This window comes from Mesoplodon mirus (assembly GCF_964341445.2).
Source record: "Mesoplodon mirus genome assembly, chromosome: 11".
NCBI classification, from domain to species: Eukaryota; Metazoa; Chordata; class Mammalia; order Artiodactyla; family Ziphiidae; genus Mesoplodon; species Mesoplodon mirus.
The window spans coordinates 94,827,333-94,846,995 of NC_138987.1; the positions used below are offsets into that span (position 1 = coordinate 94,827,333).

Genomic DNA, 19,663 nt, shown 5'->3' on the forward strand with positions numbered 1-19,663 from the left:
TCATATATCCTACCCAGACTTACCTTGCAAAGAAAGCAATTACCACCAATAAAGTTACCACCAAATAAGATAAGATGACTATAAATAAAAAACTCTGTGTGTTATCATTCACTATCAGTGATGAAAAACATCTTTAAGTATCTTAGTGTAGGTGAACTAAAAACAGCTATTACATTTTTTAACATTTTGTTTTTTATTTTATAGCAAGAGAAAATTTTAAAGTAATTTTACCTGGCTCTATGTGAATTCTCATTTCCATTCTTTCCTTTTTCATGTCTGCATGGGTGAAATTTTTCTGTATTCTCACTTTTCTAATCTAAATATATCAACTCACCCCAAGGAGAGGAAACAGGAAAAAAATTCCCATTTTTATTTTATTCAGTAAACCTTTGTAAAAAATGAAGAGTTTGGATTCGTCTGTGGGATAGATGGGCAGTCATAATTCTATGATGGGGTCAGTCCGAGATCCGTGGGCCCATCACAATGCAGGTATGTACTTTCCACATAAATGTAGTTTAGTCTTTCTGTACAATTTTAAGTTACCCAGAATTTGATACAAGCATATAAGTCATAGAAAAGTAATTTACTATGATTCACTTATGTTCATTTTATATTATGGTCATGTTATATTTTAAATCCTGGCTTCAAAAACTTGAAAGGTTCTTTCCTCCTTCATTTCAATAACTACCTAAAGGAATGTATCTCACAATTTGAGATAACAGCCTTAGTATTTGGAGTTAGAACTGAGTTTTCATCAAAATTTTACCAGTCTCTAGCTTTGAGATCTGGGACAATAACAGCCTCTATGGACTTATGTTTCCTTTTCTATTAAATAGAGATATAAAACATGTCATATTTACCTTAGTGGATTTCTATGATAGTCAACTCAAGTGACATACATTTGAAAGTGCTTTTTAAACTAAAAGTGTTATAAATTACTCATAGGTGATAGGTTTATACTGAATAAGCGGTATGATTTTGGCCACCTCTAAGATTTAATTTCTTCACCCATAAAATAATAATAAATATTTACCTAAATAATAAATAAATAATAAATAAAATAATACCTACATTTTTCACATACTTAATAATGAAGTTTAAATTAAATTACATACTGTATGTATAAACTAAAAAATGTTTTAGTTTAATTTTAGGTGTGAAAGGTAATTCATATTCGCATTTCATTTATAAAAGGCTCTTACATATCCAGTAGTGATTATTTCAAAAAAAAAATTTTTTTTCACTCGTGTTGTTCAGAGACGAGATTCTTTACTTGTCTTTTTCGTAAAATTTTAGAACCTACTATTTTGTTCTTTGTTAAGTTCTTCACTGTAAGGAACTTTACTACATAGTTTACATTATTGATACTAGATGCATTTCATTTTCTTTTACTTTGTGTGTTTGTTTTTGGTTTTTTTTTTTGCAGTACACGGGCCTCTCACTGTTGTGGCCTCTCCCGCTGCGGAGCACGGGCTCCAGATGTGCAGGCTCAGCGGCCATGGCTCACGGGCCCAGCCGCTCCACGGCATGTGGGATCCTCCTGGACTGGGGCACGAACCCGTGTCCCCTGCATCGGCAGGCAGACTGTCAACCACTGCGCCACCAGGGAAGCCCCCTTTCTTTTACTTTTTAAAATACCCACACCAGGTTTTGTTAATATTCTTTGTTTTCCTCACTCCCTCCCTCTCCCCCTTTCTTTCTGTCTCTCTTTCTCCATTTCTTTCTTTGTTTCTTTTTTTCTTCTTGCAATTTGTGAAATTATTAACTTAGTAAACGTGGCCCTGTGAATTAAACACATGTCTAATTTCCTAGATCCCTGTCTTTTTCATGATAATTTTAAAACAGCAAGAGACTTTCTTGTTCAGGGTAAGTTGTGTGCCATCTAGCCAAACACATTTCAGTTGTTGGTTGTTGTAGTATAAACTGATTGAAAACGTTTCTTTTTGCATACCACATTGCATTTTTGACAATTTTATTATAAAATTCTGCAGAGAGGAAGAGGAAAATAAATCAGAAAGTAGAGCTTTCCTTGAAAAGGAGGAATATAATAGTTTAAATGCTCATATTTCATGTAAACTTCCTTTTGGATTCTCTGTTCTATATATCAAGAGAATCTGGAAGGATTAACCATAAATTCTTCAGCCATAGGCTGCATGTCCAGAGCTAATGACTCATTTATTCAGTGAGCAATTTTTTTAGTACACATTATATTCTAGGCATTTTCTTAAGTTATGGGTTGTAAAAGTGAGCAAAATGTCTTAAAACTGTAGTTGCTTAAATTAGGCACTGAAAAATTGAACAATATTCAATGAGCTTATGTAATGAGAAGTGACATATGCTACAAGAACAGAAATACAAGATCAAAGGAGAAGAATTAATAGGGCATTTTAACAGGTTTTAGTGAACCAAGAATATTTCCCAAGGGGATCGTCTAATAAGCTAAAATCTTTAAAATGAGGATGTATTAACCGAGAGACAACAGTTTGGGATGGGAGGTGAAGGAGATAAAATTTGTCACATAAAAGAGCATAGGGGGACCATAATGAATTTAAATAACTTTAATACAGCTGGAGACCATGGCACACTTCCCTTAGAGCTGTGTTATGGAGAGTCCTTAACAGCAGAGGAAGCAAGAGAAATAGGTAGAAATCAGATCACAAGTGACCTTATCTACATGTTATTTTTACTTTACCCCAAGTGCTGGGGAAAACCACTCAGGTGTTATTGAAGTACACATTCAAAATTACAAATTGCAAAGATTTCTGTGACTATGATATGGAAGGTAGTTCAGAAGAATATAAAACCCGAGTGATTGCTGTCATTCTAAAATTTTCTGATACTGAAATTTATGAAACAAAAATCTTGTCTTTACCATCTCTTCTTCAATATTCAACTTAAGAAATCTTGAATCTAAATCAGTGCAATAATGGTGACATTCTTTCCAAGGATGTGTGTTTCTTTAAAAACAGTAGCAGTTTTCTCCATACTGATGCCAGTTGTTTGAACAAGCAGGATATTTCCAAACTATTAAAAAATTAGAATACAACTGAATGACTTCCATCAGTGCAAATCACATCCAGTTAATTGACATAGCAAATCTACTGTCTACAAATAAAAAGTTTTCTGATTTTTACATTATAGACTGTGTGCACTTAAATTTAGTAGTAAATTTATCTTAAATTAATAACTCACTTCTTTGAAAACATTTTGGTCTTCAAGACTCATAAGATGCATATTGGGAAACAATTTTTTAATGACAAAATTAGAAATGTATCAGGAAATATATCCAATATATATAACTGTTAAAATTGTCAACATAATGTTCTTTTCTTCACAATGAAAATAAAACATGTATATATTTGTTTTTAAAAAGCTGTAAGTTTCAAAAATGAGAAAATAGGAGATACATAAATGAAATTAGATATAGATATCCCCAAACAGATACCTTGTCAAAGTATTTTATTTGACTTTAGGTCATCATTTGATAGTGTCATCATTTTGAGTGTATACATAATATACAGAGGACTACAAGAGAAATACTCTTTGACATACAAGTAGATTTGACTCATATACATTTACATGTATCAAGCAAAATAGTTAATTATCACTTCTCTCCTGCAATAAAATTATGACTCAGGGACTCTTCCAATATTACCTGTTTTATTTACTTCCTTGTTAGAGGAGATATTTCCTGGACATCCTTCTGATTGAAATGACTTCTTATTCATTGAAGAGAATTCAGAAAGGTCAGTTTTAAACCTGAAAAGAAAAATAACTGGACACATTCTTATGTGTAAGACATTGTACTGAATTTGGAAATACAAAAGTGATTAATGATACATCACTTGCTTCAAATAACTTAAATTTGCAGAGTCGGATTAGCAGAGTCAAAATCATAAAAATCAAATTACAATATATGTACAGCAACTTCACACAGCAATCGATCACAGAAGAAAGAAAAATTGGTCTGATAACAGTGTAAGCAAGTTTTTCATAGAGTTAAAAATTTTTTAAAGGCATTTCTGGTAAAGGAAACATGAGAACAAATAGTAAGGCATTAAGTAATGTTCACGATATGCTTAAAAATGGACAATATTTTGATGTGTCTCTAAGAAATTATCTTAAGTTCGGTGCAGACAATATTATACTTTATAAAGGAATAGAAATGATCAAAACACTGTACTATCTTCAACAGATTTCACTGTGTGAGTAATGGAAAAGCAAACTTCTATTTCACATTGTGACTTACACTCAATGGCTAAGTATACAACAGACGAAAGAAGCCCCAGGCCAATGATCCACAGAATCACTGCAACAAATTTCCATGAAGAAGATGGATTAGGATGATCTGTAGAAAGAGATGAATAAACCTTGTGACATCTGCTTCTAAATGTTTATTTAGAGTTCTTCTGTTTTAGGTGTAGTAAACTATACAACAATATAGCTCGCATCCTAAAAATAGAGAAAAAGAAGGTAATCTACAAAATCATAACTCATTTTGAGGGAACGAAGCAGCTGAATTTAAAAATGATTAGGTGATCTGAATTCTAAAGAGGTGAAGCCCTGCTTCCTTGGAAAGACAGGACACAAAATCTATTTCACCTTTGGCAAAGCATAGGAGGAATAGTGGCAGTCATAAAACAGTGAAGAATTTCAACAAATCTTCAAGGCTAAGGGCAGGCTATCATGAGACTTTAGAATCTCTTTTAGCCATAGACTAATGGGAGTTCACACCCAACTGCCAATTATTATCTGTTGGCTTCCACTGGGAAGCTTGAGAGAACCTCCTCTCTCTGATGTGGGTCTACAGGATCTGCCAAAGCTTGTGGGTGTAGTGGGTAAACCTGGAGAGGGCCATCTCTGCTCTGAGCCCTGCCTATGTACAAGGTGGTTAATGTCTGTCCTTGAGGGACAAACATAAAACCCACCTAGTGCCGTGGGTGTCCAGACTCCAGGACCCCAATAAAAACAAGCTGACCCTGGGGAAGGATTAATAAATGTTCCACCACCCGCCACCTCACCCATTCTAGGAGTTCACCTGCTACTGGAGGAAAAAGTAGAAATCTAGCCCACCCTGTACCCTGCACTGACAATAGGCAAAAGCCACCTGCTTCTAGAGAAAGGACAGAAAACCATCTTCTGCCCAGGATCCTGAAATTGTACAGAGCAGAGGACCTCCACTGGGGGAGAGAGAGGAAATTGCCTCACACACAAAATCTACCAGTACAGGACAGGTGTCACAGCGAAAGGGACAGAAAATCCAGCTGTCTGAGCAATAAATTCTGCACTGAGTAGAATATTTTTTAAAGATAAAACATTAAAAACCAGATCTGGAGATGGATCAGTTGTAATTTCTAGGCAGGGAATTTGAAATAACAATGATTGATAGGTTAAAGCACCTAGTGGGAAAGATGGAAACTGGCATAAACATATGGGACATTTCAGTAGAGATGTGAAACTTCTAAGTACATAATGAAAATAAGAATATAATCTGAATAGAAAACATGGAATCTGAGATGAATAACTTGCTCCATGGACTTCTCAGGAGAGGTGACACAGCAGATTTTACCTTTCAGATCCTCTAGGCCTTTGCTCCAAACTTTGATAATACATGTATATCTTTTTAAACTCCTTAAACTTGAATTTCTTGACTTTGCATTCTTCTGAGTCTTTAATATTATCTAAACCTACTTGTCAAGGTGGAATCAGTGAAAAACAGTGGACCTGTGGCCAACCTGCATTCATCTGGCTGAATTCCATGTCTTTCACTTCAAATGTCAAATTTGTGCAAAACATTTATGTAATCGTGACAGCGAGCATATAAGTGAGAAAAAGTGTACAAGAGCATTTGGGTGGATAATATCAGGAGTACAATTTGGAGTACATGTTTGAGATTTCTAGTAACATTCAAGACATGATTTGGATTACAATTCTGTGTAGTTAGTCTGGAATGCAGGAGAGGAATCCAAGATTGATATAAATTTTGAGTCATTAGCAGTTAGATGATATTTACAGCCAAAAGACTAGGTGAATCGCTAGGGAGTATATGTAAAAATGAAAAACAAGAGGGTAAGCTGAAACTACAGACAGTCCAATATTTAAAGAATAGCGAAAGTAAGCATTTTATATCATGTGAAAACAAAAGCTATAGAGTAAACTTGCATTTTGTTAAAAGAAAAAATAAGAGGGCTTCCCTGGTGGCGCAGTGGTTGGGAGTCCACCTGCTGATGCAGGGGACAGGGGTTCGTGCCCCGGTCCGGGAGGATCCCACATGCCGCGGAGCGGCTGGGCCCGTGAGCCATGGCCGCTGAGCCTGCGCATCTGGAGCCTGTGCTCCGCAACGGGAGAGGCCACAACAGTGAGAGGCCCGCGTACTGCAAAAAATAAAAAATAAAAAGTTTATTTAAGTAATATGTAGTATTACTTTAATGTTTTTATGTTGCACTCATATAATTATATATATGTAAAAGTGATTTAAAAGGCCTATGTCCAAGTTTTACTTATGTTATTTTTGGTGATATAATTAATGTCCCAGGTTACCTCCTTTTTCTTTCTTTTTGGTAAATTATAATTTTGCGTATTAATTATGTAGCACTTTGAGAATAATAATACCTGTAAGAAACTACTCTACTCTTCCCTCATATTTTTTCTTTATGGCCATGAACACATCACCAATAACTGGAAGAAAAATTTGACCTTTGCTTTATAAACAGTGAAACCCGAGGGCCAAAATTATCTTCAACTAACATTTCAAGGAATACTGATACGTTCTTGTTTTCACAATGTGAAGTGAAGCATTTATTAAAAAGCCTATGACTTGAGAACACTGTCTTTATCATAATCCAAATTTCTCTATGTAGTTGAGACTAGTTCTGGCCTTCTTATTCTATTTCTCTGGTTTGCTGATTTGTGTGCCATTACCAACTATACTGTTTTAACTGGAGGCTTTTGAGGTGTGTTTTAATAATTAGTAGGTCTAGTACTTCCTCACAGCTATACTTTTACAGTCATGTAGACTGTATATACATTCTATGTGTTTATTTTTCCATATGAACTTCAGTGTCAGCTTACCCAGATCCATCAGTCATTGGATTTTTATTGGTATCACTACAAATTTATAAATTACGAAAAGGTCCTAACTGAAACCAGGAGTTAGATTTACATTTTTAAAGCCTATTTTTTGTCTTTCAAGAATATTTTATATTTTTTTTCATAAGATTTCTACAAAATAAAATGCTGGCTTTAGAATTCACACACACATACATATATATACACACACACATAAGTAAAGTATATACATGTACTTTATCCAGTTAAGGAAGTATCCATACATTTTTACTTTTTTCAAAAGTTTTGTATATTCAATCTTTGCAGATGTTTCAGGTGCATTTGGAAGGAAGTTACATTTTCTATTATCTATGTATAGTGGTCAATATGTGTCCAGAATATGTACCATATTAACTATATTATTTAGATCTATAATATAACTTATTTTTTTGTCCAAACTTTCTATCTTATATTGAGAGTGGCCTGTTAAAGTCACCTTTTACTAAAGTGTTACTATGTATTTCTTTTTTCATCTCCTATAATTTTTATATTATATAGTCACTGTTATTTACTGGATGGATTCAGAACTATTTAATCTTCATGGTAGCATTTGGCTTTTAACATTATAAAGTGTCTTTCTCATTGAATTCTCTTTAGGTATATGTCTTCACCTAGTATCAGGATTCCAACCCCTGCTGTCTTTTTGCTTCCTTTTGCCTTGTAAATCTTTATTCATCACTTTACTTTTAGCATTCTGTTACTTTCCTAGGTATGATCAACTTCTGCTTTACTTCAACCTTTTTTATTTTTTACCTTTCCTTTTTTTTATGATGGTATGAGTATATCTAATTTATTTTGCAGTAGTATATTACAGTTTTCTTCAGTGTTATGGTTGTTTCCCTTTTTAGGTGGATGACTTTTTGTAGGTATAAAATATTAAATTCACATTCTTGAATTTTTAGAGTGGTTTTATGTAGAAGTAATCTGTTTTTTTCTATTCCTATTTATTTAAGGATCAAGGTTCCTAGTTAGAGAGCTCCCTCTTCTGTCAGTTCTGCCCTATTCTTTGCAGCTTCCTTCGTGGATGGTACTGCTATGGAAGTGAGGAGGGCAAAGGTGTGTCTTTTTTTTCTCTTTCATTTCCTCAGTATCCTTAAATCCTCCAAATTACGTTTTCGCTTTCACGCTCATAGCTCTAAGAGGTACCACCCTATTTTTGTTATCTGCATCTCCAAAGGAAAAAAAATATTTTCCAAGTTTCTCACTTCTTGTCTTACATTTCAAACCCTTTTTCAGTGTTATGAACCACCAAGTCCCAACCTATGTTAAGTATTTTGGAATTTATTGTTGCAATTTTATCTTTATAGGTTGATTATGCCTACACTTCATCTATGTTCTCTATTTTCACTTTTTCATAGACTATTTTAAGAATTAATTTCCCTAACCTGCACCATAGGCATTCAGTAGTAGTCTGGAGCAAGAGCTCTGTTAACATTTTTTTTATTTCTACTTACAGATAATTTGACAGTTGTGATGCTCTGTGTCTCTGGATATGCTGAAAGGGCATGGGTCTTTTCTGGTTTTATTTGTTTTCCTTATTGATTTTATGGATTAGGGGGAAGGTTGGGGGATATTTAGAATCAGGCAACCATCTTTACAATATAAAACTGGTGATTTAGCTAGTATATTTTTTAAAGTATCCTTTCTTTTAGATCCCTACTTAAAATCTATTTCACACTCTTAGCCACTAAAAGCTCGTATGACAGTTCTCAGTGAATAAGCATTCTAAAATATTAACCTGATGTGACAGTTCTCCATGTATGCATTTGCTTTCTGGTAGCCTCACTGTGTTATTTATTTAGTGTTCTAACAAACAACTGTAGCCTATAATGGCTGAAAAAATGCAAGTCTAACAATTTTAATGTTGGATGAAGTAAGAAACATACAGAAGAAGATTATCACATTGGATTATAAAATATAGGTTTTATAGTAGCTAGTACATACTGATGATATAAGATACAACTGTTTTTGTACATCAAAATTTATAAGTACTTTTACAACTGTAGGATTTAACCTGGGGAAAGATAAGGCAAAGTGTAGAGTAGCATTGATGCCTTTCACACATTTTGACAGGTTGGTGAACTATGTCCTGCAGATCAAATTTGTCCCACCATCTGTTTTTGTAAATAAAGTTCTTTTGTAATGCAGCTAAACCATTAATTTTTGTATTATCAATGTCTTCTTTTGAACTACAGAGACAGAGTTGAGTAGTTTCAACAGAGACTGGCTCACAAAGTTGAAACTATTTATGATCCAGTTCTTTAGAAAAAGTTTTCCAACCCCTACACTAGGATATAAAAAGTTTCAAAAAGTTCCAAAATTATGGAAATGAAAAAAGTGGTTTAAATGTTCCAAAGATTTCCAGGTTTAGATAATTGACATAAATCAAAAGGCTCCAATGAGCATAATCATATAACGCTTTAAATAAAGGCAAATAATATAAGACAACAGGAGAAAGATAATTCAAAGAAACATCCAGGGGGAAAAAAAACACAAAGGAACATCCAGGAACAAGCTTCCCAATGTTCTTTTTTGCCTGAAGACATGATTCATCATCTCTGAATGAAACTGTTATTATTTGTGCTGATGTACGTGTGTTGAAACTTGGTTTCAGGAGAGCTCAGGCAGAAGTTTCCTGCAGAGTCTAGTCACATAGCAAAGATAGGATATCTACCTCAAGTGAAAGTTATCAATAAACAAATTAGTCATACGTTCCACTCAGGAATTCTGAACCTCTAAAAAATTTATCATAAATCATTGTTCAGTTAGTTAGTTAACTCACTGCCCTTATCATGGCCAACAGTCAAAAACAACTCTCAAGCTTCTCTGGAGATAAGCAAAGAGCTGTCTCAGTCTAGCTGTAAAATAACTCTATTTTCATTAAGCAAATTCAGATTCACTAACAGAGGAACTAAGAATTAATATATTGGAATAAATAGAAAAAGATTACTTGTCATGACATATGTGAACCAAATTCTTAGTTATCAGGAATCAAAAGGCAGTACTGAAATTCAGTAAACTATGGGGACTTTCCTGATGGTGCAGTGATTAAGACTCCACCTGCCAATGCAGGGGACATGGGTTTGAACCCTGGTCCAGGAAGATCCCACATGCTGCAGAGAAACTAAGCCCGTGTTGCCACAACTACTGAGACTGTGCTCTAGAGCCCGTGAGCCACAACAACTGAAGCCCTTGCACCACAACTACTGAAGCTCACGAGCCTGGAACCAGTGCTCTGCAACAAGAGAAGCCACTGAATGAGAAGGCCGTGCACCACAACGAAGAGTAGCCCCTGCTCGCCGCAACTAGAGAAAGCCGGAGAGCAGCAACGAAGACCCAATGCAGTCAAAAATAAATAAATAAATAAATAAATAAATAAATAATTTTAAAAAGAGAAAAATCTTAAAAAAATTCAATCAGCTATGAAGTAGCAGTTATGACATATTTTTAGGGGTATGTTGGTATGGTAGGCAGAGCTCTAAGATGACCCCCAAAATACTCATGCCCTGGTGTGCATCTATATAATCCCCTCCCCTTAAATTCCAGTGAGATTTGTGAAGATGATGGAATGCTGCTGTGATTAGATTACACTAAATGGCAAAAATAAAACTATTTTTCAGATGTAACCAAGGTTCCAAATTAGTCAACTTTCAGTTAATCAAAAGAGAGATTATTATGGGTGGACCTAACCTCATCGGGTGAACACTTAAAACAGACCTAGAGGTCATAAAGAGAGGAGTCAGGGATGCTCTCCCCTGTCCTGGAAGAAGGAAGTAGCCCTGGTGTGACTGCCTATGGGGAGGAGAGGGGAGCTGTGGGTCGCAGTCCTACAACCACAAGGAATGAAATTCTGGCCAAAGGGTGAATGAGCTTGGAAGAGGACTCTGTTTCAGATGAGAATACTGCCTGGCCAAGACCTTGGTTCCAGCCTTGTGAGGCCCTGAACAAAGAACACAATTAAGCTGTGCCTAGTTCCTGATCCATAGATAGTGTGAGATAATAAACATGCTGTTTTAAGTTTCTAAATTTAGTGTAACTTGTTATGCGCCAATACATAACCCATATTACATACATTCAGGGTAATGGATAACACATTCAAAGCAACAGGATGAAATTAAGAAAGAATAAACTGACTTTTGGCAATATTATTTTGTTATATTGTGTGTTTTTTACAAATTTCCTTACACTCTTCCTTTTCTTCTATATCCAACATTGAGATAGTCATTCAACTAGATCCTCCTATGTACATTAAGCCCATTTCATAGCAAAATGCAGAGAGCAAAAGAAAAATAAATGTCTCTCCCCAGACAATATATCAGAAATGTCATGTCAGAGGGAAAAAATATTTTGTGCAAAACCTTTCTATAAAAAAAGTTGTTCCCATCCCAAGGACTACAAAGATATTTTCAGGATGAAGTAAAGCAGAATGCAGGTAAGAGTGTGAGAAAAAATAATAAAAATGAAATGGGTCAGATGGTCCTGGATTGAGTGTGATTAGTATGATGGAGCCAGATGTGAGCAGGACACTGCTATGGGTGAACAGTACTCTTCATTCAAATCAGCACTTTCCATCACAATGCCCTGAAAAGATATGGGAGCTTAAAAAAACATCTGAGCTATAATTGGGAAGCAACAGGAATTTTCTTCCCTCAATGGAGACAATTTTGATGTAGATTACTCTCTGAAATTAGACAACATCCATCATATTTAACACCTTCTGTTCCCTCATTGTTCTTGCAATATTGTAATAAATGTTCATGAATTCTCAGGAAAAAAAAAAGGCTGATTGAACTCTGGACACTTCATAGTGTGATGATATGAAAGTAACAATTTGAACCTATACTTTAATGTGGCTAAATAAACACAGTTGAGATTCATCCTGGACAAAAATTACGAAAATAGACTATCCTTGGTTCATTACAGAGAAAACCACTCTAGGTAGGATAAAACAAAGAAACACACAAAAAACTCAGAGGAAATTTTTGTGGGAAGAGGACAGATTGATGGGACAGTTGGAACAGAAAACTATTTATTTTCATTATAAGCTGCCTATAATGTTCTTTTTAAATTCAATTAAACTATATGATTATGAAAATCACATGGACGGCAAAGGCAAAACATTTCAAATATCTAGAAAGTGCAATGCATGTCCGCTTAGTCCAAGTTAAACATTTGAAAGATGTTATAGTCTATCCTGAATTTTGCATAGTATAACTTAAGTGCATTTTTCCTAAATCAACCTGCATTACAAGAATGTCAAGAGTTCAAGTTGTAGTACTATTATATTTATATTTTGAGAAATAAAACATAAGAGGTTCTTTCTTCTTCCTGCCTCTTTGTATTTTAAAAATCAACTTTGGGATCTTAGTTATTATTATTTAATTAAAATATAAAACTAGAAAGCAAATATAGATGTCAATACACAATTTTTAAGATGTAGATGCAACAATTACGAAAAGAGAATTGGCTTTTGATATCTGTGAGGTTGGGAAAATCTCTTCCAGGTCAGATGGGCATCAGAACTCATTGTGTTCCCACCCCTTCTTTTACCTGTTTAGAAATCCTTCAATAAAATGAGCTAGCCCCTCCTCCACCCCAAAAAAAGGGTAATTATTGGGTTGGCCCAAAAGTTCATTCGGGTTTTTCTGTAACATCTTACAGTATTTAGTTTTTGGTACATACTTTTAGGAAAAGGCTTTGGGGACTGGCTAGAGATTAAAATCTTCAATGTACATGTAAGAATGGCTTTTTTACTGATGGATAAGCATAAGGCAAGAAAGATATTTGGAGTAAAGGAATAAGTATTATAAATTTATATGATCAGGGCTTAGATGACTTTTCCTCTTGCAAAATATGAAAGCAATCACGTGAGACCATATATTTGGCCAAAGACTTCCAACTGTTCTGTAGAACTCTGTAGCATCAAGAGAAGACACACAAATGTGTTCCCCTCTGAGGCCAGGTGATACATAACAAGAAACTATTATATGGCACTTTCAGCTCTGAATTAGAACATATAGATGTATAGATATCCAGAAAGAATTAAAAAAGAACACTAAAATTATTTTTACTTCCAGAAAAAGAGAGATGAGGATGGGGCTTCTCAACTTAGTACACCATACAAAGGACTGATATGATGTGATATATATTATTTCGCATGAATTAAGTTTTATTTAAATTTCTGCAGAATTTCCAAGAATATATGCATAAACTATTGAATTCACTATTTACTATATACATTAATATTCATGAAATTATTTGTCTTGACTATAATTTTAGGTGTAGGCACACATTTCATCAATTTTAAGACACATGGCAAAATTTAAAAATTATAATTATATATGATGATGGATGTTAATTAGACCTAGTGTCTAGTTATTGTTATGTTGAATACTTGAAGCTAACATAATGTTATATGTCAATTATATCTTGATAAACATTTAAACACATTTTCAAATACATGAAAATTATGATTGATAAGACACAATTTGAAACATTTTACAGATCCCAGAAGTAGGTAGTTAGTAATATATGTTACCATTCTAAGTATACTGAATCTTCATTGCACACCCCTTCTGCCCCAAGAAACATCTAAATAAGCTGTTGCTTACAGACATAACGATATTTACTTCCACAGTCTGCATCCAAAACACTTCCGCTTGGGCCATATATTATGCAGTTCTTTGGATTTAGATAGTGAAGGAATATAAATCTGTAATGAAGAAGAATTTTTTAATATATTGGGAAAAGGAAATGAGAATGTTCAAGGATGATGTTTTTGTTAAATGATAGAACTATAGAAATTTTAAAAGCATTTTAATGAGATATTACCACATTGAGGCATTACCTTTTTTTCATTCAAGTCAGTTTTCACAATTTCAGAGTACAATGTTACAAAAACTCAGCTATTGCATCAATAATCAATAGCAATGAAGTTGGAGATTTTTTTGTTTTTGCTGTTGTTTTTAATGGTTTTGATATGTTATATACTTTACTTCTAAGATGCATCTGCTAATCTAGTCTAGGAAAAAAATCAGAGCATAAAACCTGTCATTGTATGATACTGTAAATCCCATGTTTATGAATGAAAATGAGATTTGAAGATTACAAGTACACAGAAAATAAGCCCTGAATGTTTGAAATATGGGATGATGCTGAGAATATTGGGCTCCACCAGAATAAGGAAAATAGTGGATATACTCTTTTCTATGGACGGCTTTTGTGTATGTGAGAATCTGTACATGTACATACATATCCAAGTGCTTGTACCAAGGCAGGAAATAAAAGCATATATCAAAAGCTCTTTTAGAGTCACAAGTACACTAACTTCATGTCACTTGAGCATACACTTGGGTGTGGTGGTTGGTACTAAAATTGTTATTCTGTTGCATCAATTCTCTTTTCTGTATTCTCACATCCTAAACAGGATATCTTACCTACAGTGTTCCTGGATGTTATGTTCTCTGATCAGATCTAAGGATAAACTCAAAAAGAACAGAAAAAGGTTTTGAGTGCCAGAAACTTACAGATCTTGGGAGAGAGTAGAATTATCCTCCCACAGCCAGGCATGATGTTCTTCATTGTAAGAGAGTCCAATCCAGTAATAATAGGAACTGGATTTCATAAAATGCTGTTTGGAAACAAAGACCAACATATTAACCTATTTTGAATCTACTCTAGGGATCATGTACTTTTAAGAAAGTCTGTGTCCAGTATTCAGATTCAGTTTTTCAATTATACAAACTAAAATCATTCTAAACTTTTAATTTAGGAGGTATAGTCAAGTCACATGCCTTATATTTCTCATTCATCAGGCCCATTCATTTATGGAGGAAAACATACCACAGAATCTCACTTCTTGAAAGAATGAAAAACATCATAAAGAGAATTAGAGCTTTCATGGAACACTCCCTTCACTAGGGATCAGCAATCAAATTTGATCCCAAATCAACAGTATCTTGAGGGATAAATCTTAGCACAGGTTCTGCATGGAGCTAGAGAAAATTTTCACTTTTTCTTAAGAGTTGGGTGATTGTTTTATAATATTCCTCATATTCATTCCAAGAGTGATAACAAAAGCTATATAATTACAAAATAAATTATAAATTCAATTAATGAACTAAAAATTCAAAGTTCTTTGAATAAAAATAATGATCTATTATTTATTCTTTGAATTCTCTCTAAAAAGTTTCTTGTACTTTATCTGTCACATTCTTATAATGTAAATCTTTGAGAAATTTTGTGTAGATTTTATGACTGTTTCAAAGTATAGGAAATTAGTTCAAATATAACTGCCTATTTACTATCCGATTAAAGACTTGAATCAAAGTATTCAGCTTACTTAGATAATATTTTCCTAGGTCAAAAAAAATGTAGAAAAACCAGAATTAAATACATGCCAGTTCATTTCTGTTTTGTATCTGAAGTAGACTGGAATTATGAGAAACACAAAAATTTCTACTCTCTTTCCATGTTTTTAATTCATTAGAAATGAAGTAACAGTTGCATTGGTAGCCAATCCACTTTTCTCGGCAAGAACAGCAGCCAGATCCTAAGAGAAAAAACAAAACATGACTTGATGACATTGGAGATTCGGTTTTTTTCAGTGCTATTTACTCATTTGTTATTTAATTTTTTCTACAACTCTTCTTTGAGAATTTACTGCATACACCACAGTTCAGGGGATATTAATCTGAATGACTCAGACATGATCCTTCTTCCTCATGAAGATTATATTCTAGAGATAGAGACAGAATTATACAAATCTCAGTCATTTGTGAATTATATTTAATGATAATTTGTGTAAGTATACACAAGGAATTCAGTATGTTAAAATATTGTGAAGCAGAGTATAGGATGGGGGGCGGTTAGAAGAACTTCTTTTGAGGAAGTGACCCAAAGTTGATCTCTGCTGTGTAATTAAAAGTGAATTAGATAAAAGAGATATTTAAAGGAGGAAAGCATTTTAGCATATTTCCTGAGTCAGAAAATAATTCTGGATATTTTATTTCAAAATGAAGTTCATAAAGCACTTAGCTTGAAATCTGACCATCCAGTTTACTAGTGACAGTGTCTTCAACATTTACCATCCTCAGCGATAAAAGTCATATTATGTGGTAGGTACTCAAATCTTTGTCAAATGAATGGTGCTGAGATTGTAGAGTTGAATGGTGGCTACCAAGGGCTGGGAGGTGGGGGAAATGGGGAGCTGTTGGTCAAAAGGTACGAGCTTCCATTTAGAAGATGATTAAGTTTTGGGGATCTACTGTTCATCATTACAACTAGAGTTAACAATACTGTATTATATACTTGGGAGTTGCTACAAGAGAGCTTCTTAAACATTCTCACCGCAAAAAGACATGATAGTTGTGTGACATGATGGAGGTGTTAGTCAATGCTATGGTGGTAATAACATTGTAATAAGTGAATCATTGTACACTTTAAACTTACACGATGTCATATGTCAATTATATCTCAATAAAATTGGAAAAAACGCTGAGGGAAAAAAGATATGAATGAAGTGCTATATGAACACAGAAGATGGTGAGACATCATTTCGGAAAAGATACGTTTAAAAACTTGGACTTTGAGCTGAAGTTCACGGGTTAAGTAGAGTTTAGAATTGCAGAAATCTCTGTGCTTCTTTCTGAGTTACGGAAGAAGCGGAGGTAAAGGTAAAGAGGTATCGAAGTATGGGTTATGAAACACAAGGAGGCACTTAGGACCAGCTACAATATTTACTGTAATTTGCTTTTGTTACTTAAACATGAGCAGTCACATAGGAAAAATAGGTCACTTCAGGCTAATATTTTCCCTATTACTTAATATATAAATGACACACATTCAATGTAATTTAATAAATTCTTAAGTTAGCAATAAAATGAGACTATCCTATAATTTCTATTACTAAGCATAATATCCCTTCATGCTTCTGTGTGAGAAAAACAAGAATATTTCATTCTCTACCAGCACTAAAGTTTTCCAAAGTATGGAACCCACCTTCCCGGAGATCTGTGGAGGGTCCTGGAGAGAATGTTGGCTGAACACTTTGTTTAGTAAATGCTGTAAGAAGTAATTAGAAATTTACTTCATCAGACACAGGTTTATGAAATAACAAAATATTACACATTATGAAACCTTTATTGTAAGACAGTTTCATCACAATTTTGATCTTTTTATATAGTCTTGACTAGAAAAACTTACAATTTTTCAACAAAACTCCCAAAGCAGCCACCAAAAAAAGGCACATTACTCCTAAGACCCCAGAAATCAGCCTCCATGGAGTGGTCTGAAAAGCTATAAAGAAAGAGAGATAGGGTAAAGATTTAAAGAACAAACAGAGGAGCTGAAGTTATTAAAAGCAGAAACCAGTGAGGGAATCCAAAATGTTCCTTGGTTTAATGAGCCAATCATTTTGCCAGTGAAATGTTGGAAAATGAAGACATTCCATTTAGAACTCCACCCAATACCAAAAATTTTATATGATATACTTTATTATTCAGTGAGATTAGCCATACCTTTCCCTCTTTATCAGTTCTATCTTATCAAACTGTACTTACCATTTATTTTTTAATTTGACAAAGAAGCTTAGAGATCTGTAGTAAAAAGAGATCAACAGGCACCAAGTTCGGTCTTGTGGGCTGATATAACAAACTCTTATTTTTGTAACAGCAACAAAAAAATCACGAGAAAGAGAATCTGATTCCCGTTAGGTAGCTGAGAAAATGTAGGATTCATTAATAATGTTATTTTCTCAAGGAATCAGAGCTATTAAGTACCCAAGTCAGAAATCAAATGAAAGTTTTTCTAGACCCAGAGTCTTTCATTCAACATATATTCCATTATTGTTACAATAATATCAATACTACTTGGGAGTGTGTCCTTCTGCTAATCTCAGTGTATCCGCTACTCTGAGAAATGTCAGGCTGCCCATAGCTTTGTAGAGGCTGTACCGTGAAGAGAAGACACGGTGTGATGAGAGGTTCCCCAACCAATGTAGCGGTAATAACTTGGGAACCTGAGTTCATTTCACAATACATTGAATTATGATACGTAAAAAACCACTTTTTTTACAGGAACCATGTTTTACATGTATTACATCTTCTCATGCCAAAAATTACTTGCTCACAGGCATTTCCCCTAAAATAATTTAGCATCAGGAGATTCTGCATTAACATTAGTGCACTTCCAAAGGGTGTTGTCATTCACAGCAGTTCAATGTGTCAAACTGTTAATCTGGGTGGTTTGGGGGATGTCACAACACAAATGGTAAATTTAAAAAACAAACACTTTCAAACATTTTGTTGATAATATTTAACATTCTCTATTTATTTTCATGCTAGAATTATGTTGTTTATATTTTTCCTGGTAAATTCAGATTCCACTCAGAATTTAGAGCTATCCCTGTCAGAATCCACTCTTTAAACCTGTTGGAAAAATCTTTACAAAATCATTTCTAAGTTACAGAATGAAGAATCAGAAAAACGAAATTAAAGTAGAAAGTGCAGCTACATGGGGAGCCTAAAAATGTATACTTTTGTCTTAAAGTGTTGCTTCAAATTAGCCATACCCACAAGATATTTTTCCTGGTTATTTTTATTTTTTCATTTTATGACTTGACATACCTGCCATGTGAAATGTTGTTCCAGTGTTGATGCAGGAAAGGCACGATGGCTGCTTGTTCAAGAAGAATTGGGTTAGATAACGGAGCTGAGCTGTAGGCTAAGGAACCTGAAAGTTGTGTATGAAGAAATTTTTTAAAAAAGAAAAATTGTGTATTCAAGTGTGCTTGCATCATCTGCTGATGAGACATGGATGTGTAGTATGAACAAGAAGCAGTAAAATCACTATCTTCTAAAATGTTTCCGGAACCACAATACAGGAAATTCTCACTGAACTTGTGCAATGCACACCCTTTGACTATCACAAAAGAAGGTGACAGGAAGTTTTTTTAACGTTTGAACATCAAAGTCATCTTAAAAAAATTACTTGAAAAATGGAAAATATAAGCAAGCCAAAGGCAAATTTACTTGGTATAATAAAATTCCACACATAATTTTCCTTTTTTAATAATGAGAAATGTCTATTATTTACCATATGCCAAACATAGTTTAAAGCACTCGGCCTATATTAGCTTATTTATCCCTGAAAATGACTTAATAATAAAGATATATAAATATACATGTTTTACCAATGAGAAAAGTATAGTATAGTAAAGCTAAGTACTAGAAAAAGGTCACTTATGTTTGAAACCCTTGTAGTCTTTCTCTAGAGCACATATGTGATATATTTCAAATTAAGCCTATCTCTGTGTGTCTATATTGTTTTGTTGATTTTCATTTATTTTCTTTAGTACAGAGTGGGTGGAATTTTACAGCTTTCATTTGGTGCTTCTGATCCCTGCCTCACTAACTCAAGTGTGGAAGGCAAAGATAAAAAGGGTAGAATCAGAGGGACTTCCCATGACTGTCCCCCCCGCACACACACACACACGCACTATGACTGCCTCAGCTGGCCTAAGCCCACACGTAGTGCCTCATTCACAACAACCTTAAAA

At 34.2% G+C, this 19,663-nt stretch overlaps 1 protein-coding gene across 4 annotated transcripts; it reads right to left on the minus strand.

Moving 5' to 3' along the window:
• Nucleotides 1-1,843: 1,843 nt before the first annotated feature.
• On the minus strand, nucleotides 1,844-18,911 carry KLRD1 (killer cell lectin like receptor D1). Of its 4 annotated transcripts, none has more exons than XR_014295334.1 (8): nucleotides 18,732-18,911; nucleotides 17,311-17,403; nucleotides 17,107-17,169; nucleotides 15,507-15,658; nucleotides 14,634-14,737; nucleotides 13,719-13,819; nucleotides 3,656-4,348; nucleotides 1,844-3,024 (listed from the first exon to the last, which is right to left on the minus strand). XR_014295334.1 is itself a non-coding variant. In XM_082636332.1 (7 exons), exons 1-7 carry the CDS (start codon nucleotides 18,736-18,738, stop codon nucleotides 4,170-4,172), a joined length of 699 nt encoding a protein of 232 aa, XP_082492458.1. In that variant the 5' UTR covers nucleotides 18,739-18,911; the 3' UTR covers nucleotides 3,219-4,169. The 4 variants fall into 4 exon arrangements, 2 of the variants coding, with proteins under 2 accessions (XP_082492458.1, XP_082492459.1); XR_014295335.1 differs by lacking the exon at nucleotides 18,732-18,911 and adding an exon at nucleotides 17,667-17,762; XM_082636332.1 differs by lacking the exon at nucleotides 1,844-3,024 and having other exon boundaries at nucleotides 3,219-4,348.
• Between the last annotated feature and the right edge of the window lie 752 nt (nucleotides 18,912-19,663).

Bases quoted from the DNA above. Each gene is read 5' to 3' on its own strand.
- KLRD1 (XM_082636332.1), bottom strand. The intron at 17,170-17,310 runs GTAAGTTTTTCT...TACTTCTTACAG, and splicing joins GGGAGTTTTGTTGAAAAATT to CATTTACTAAACAAAGTGTT. The intron at 14,738-15,506 runs GCATGTATTTAA...GTTTCCAAACAG, and splicing joins TACAAAACAGAAATGAACTG to CATTTTATGAAATCCAGTTC.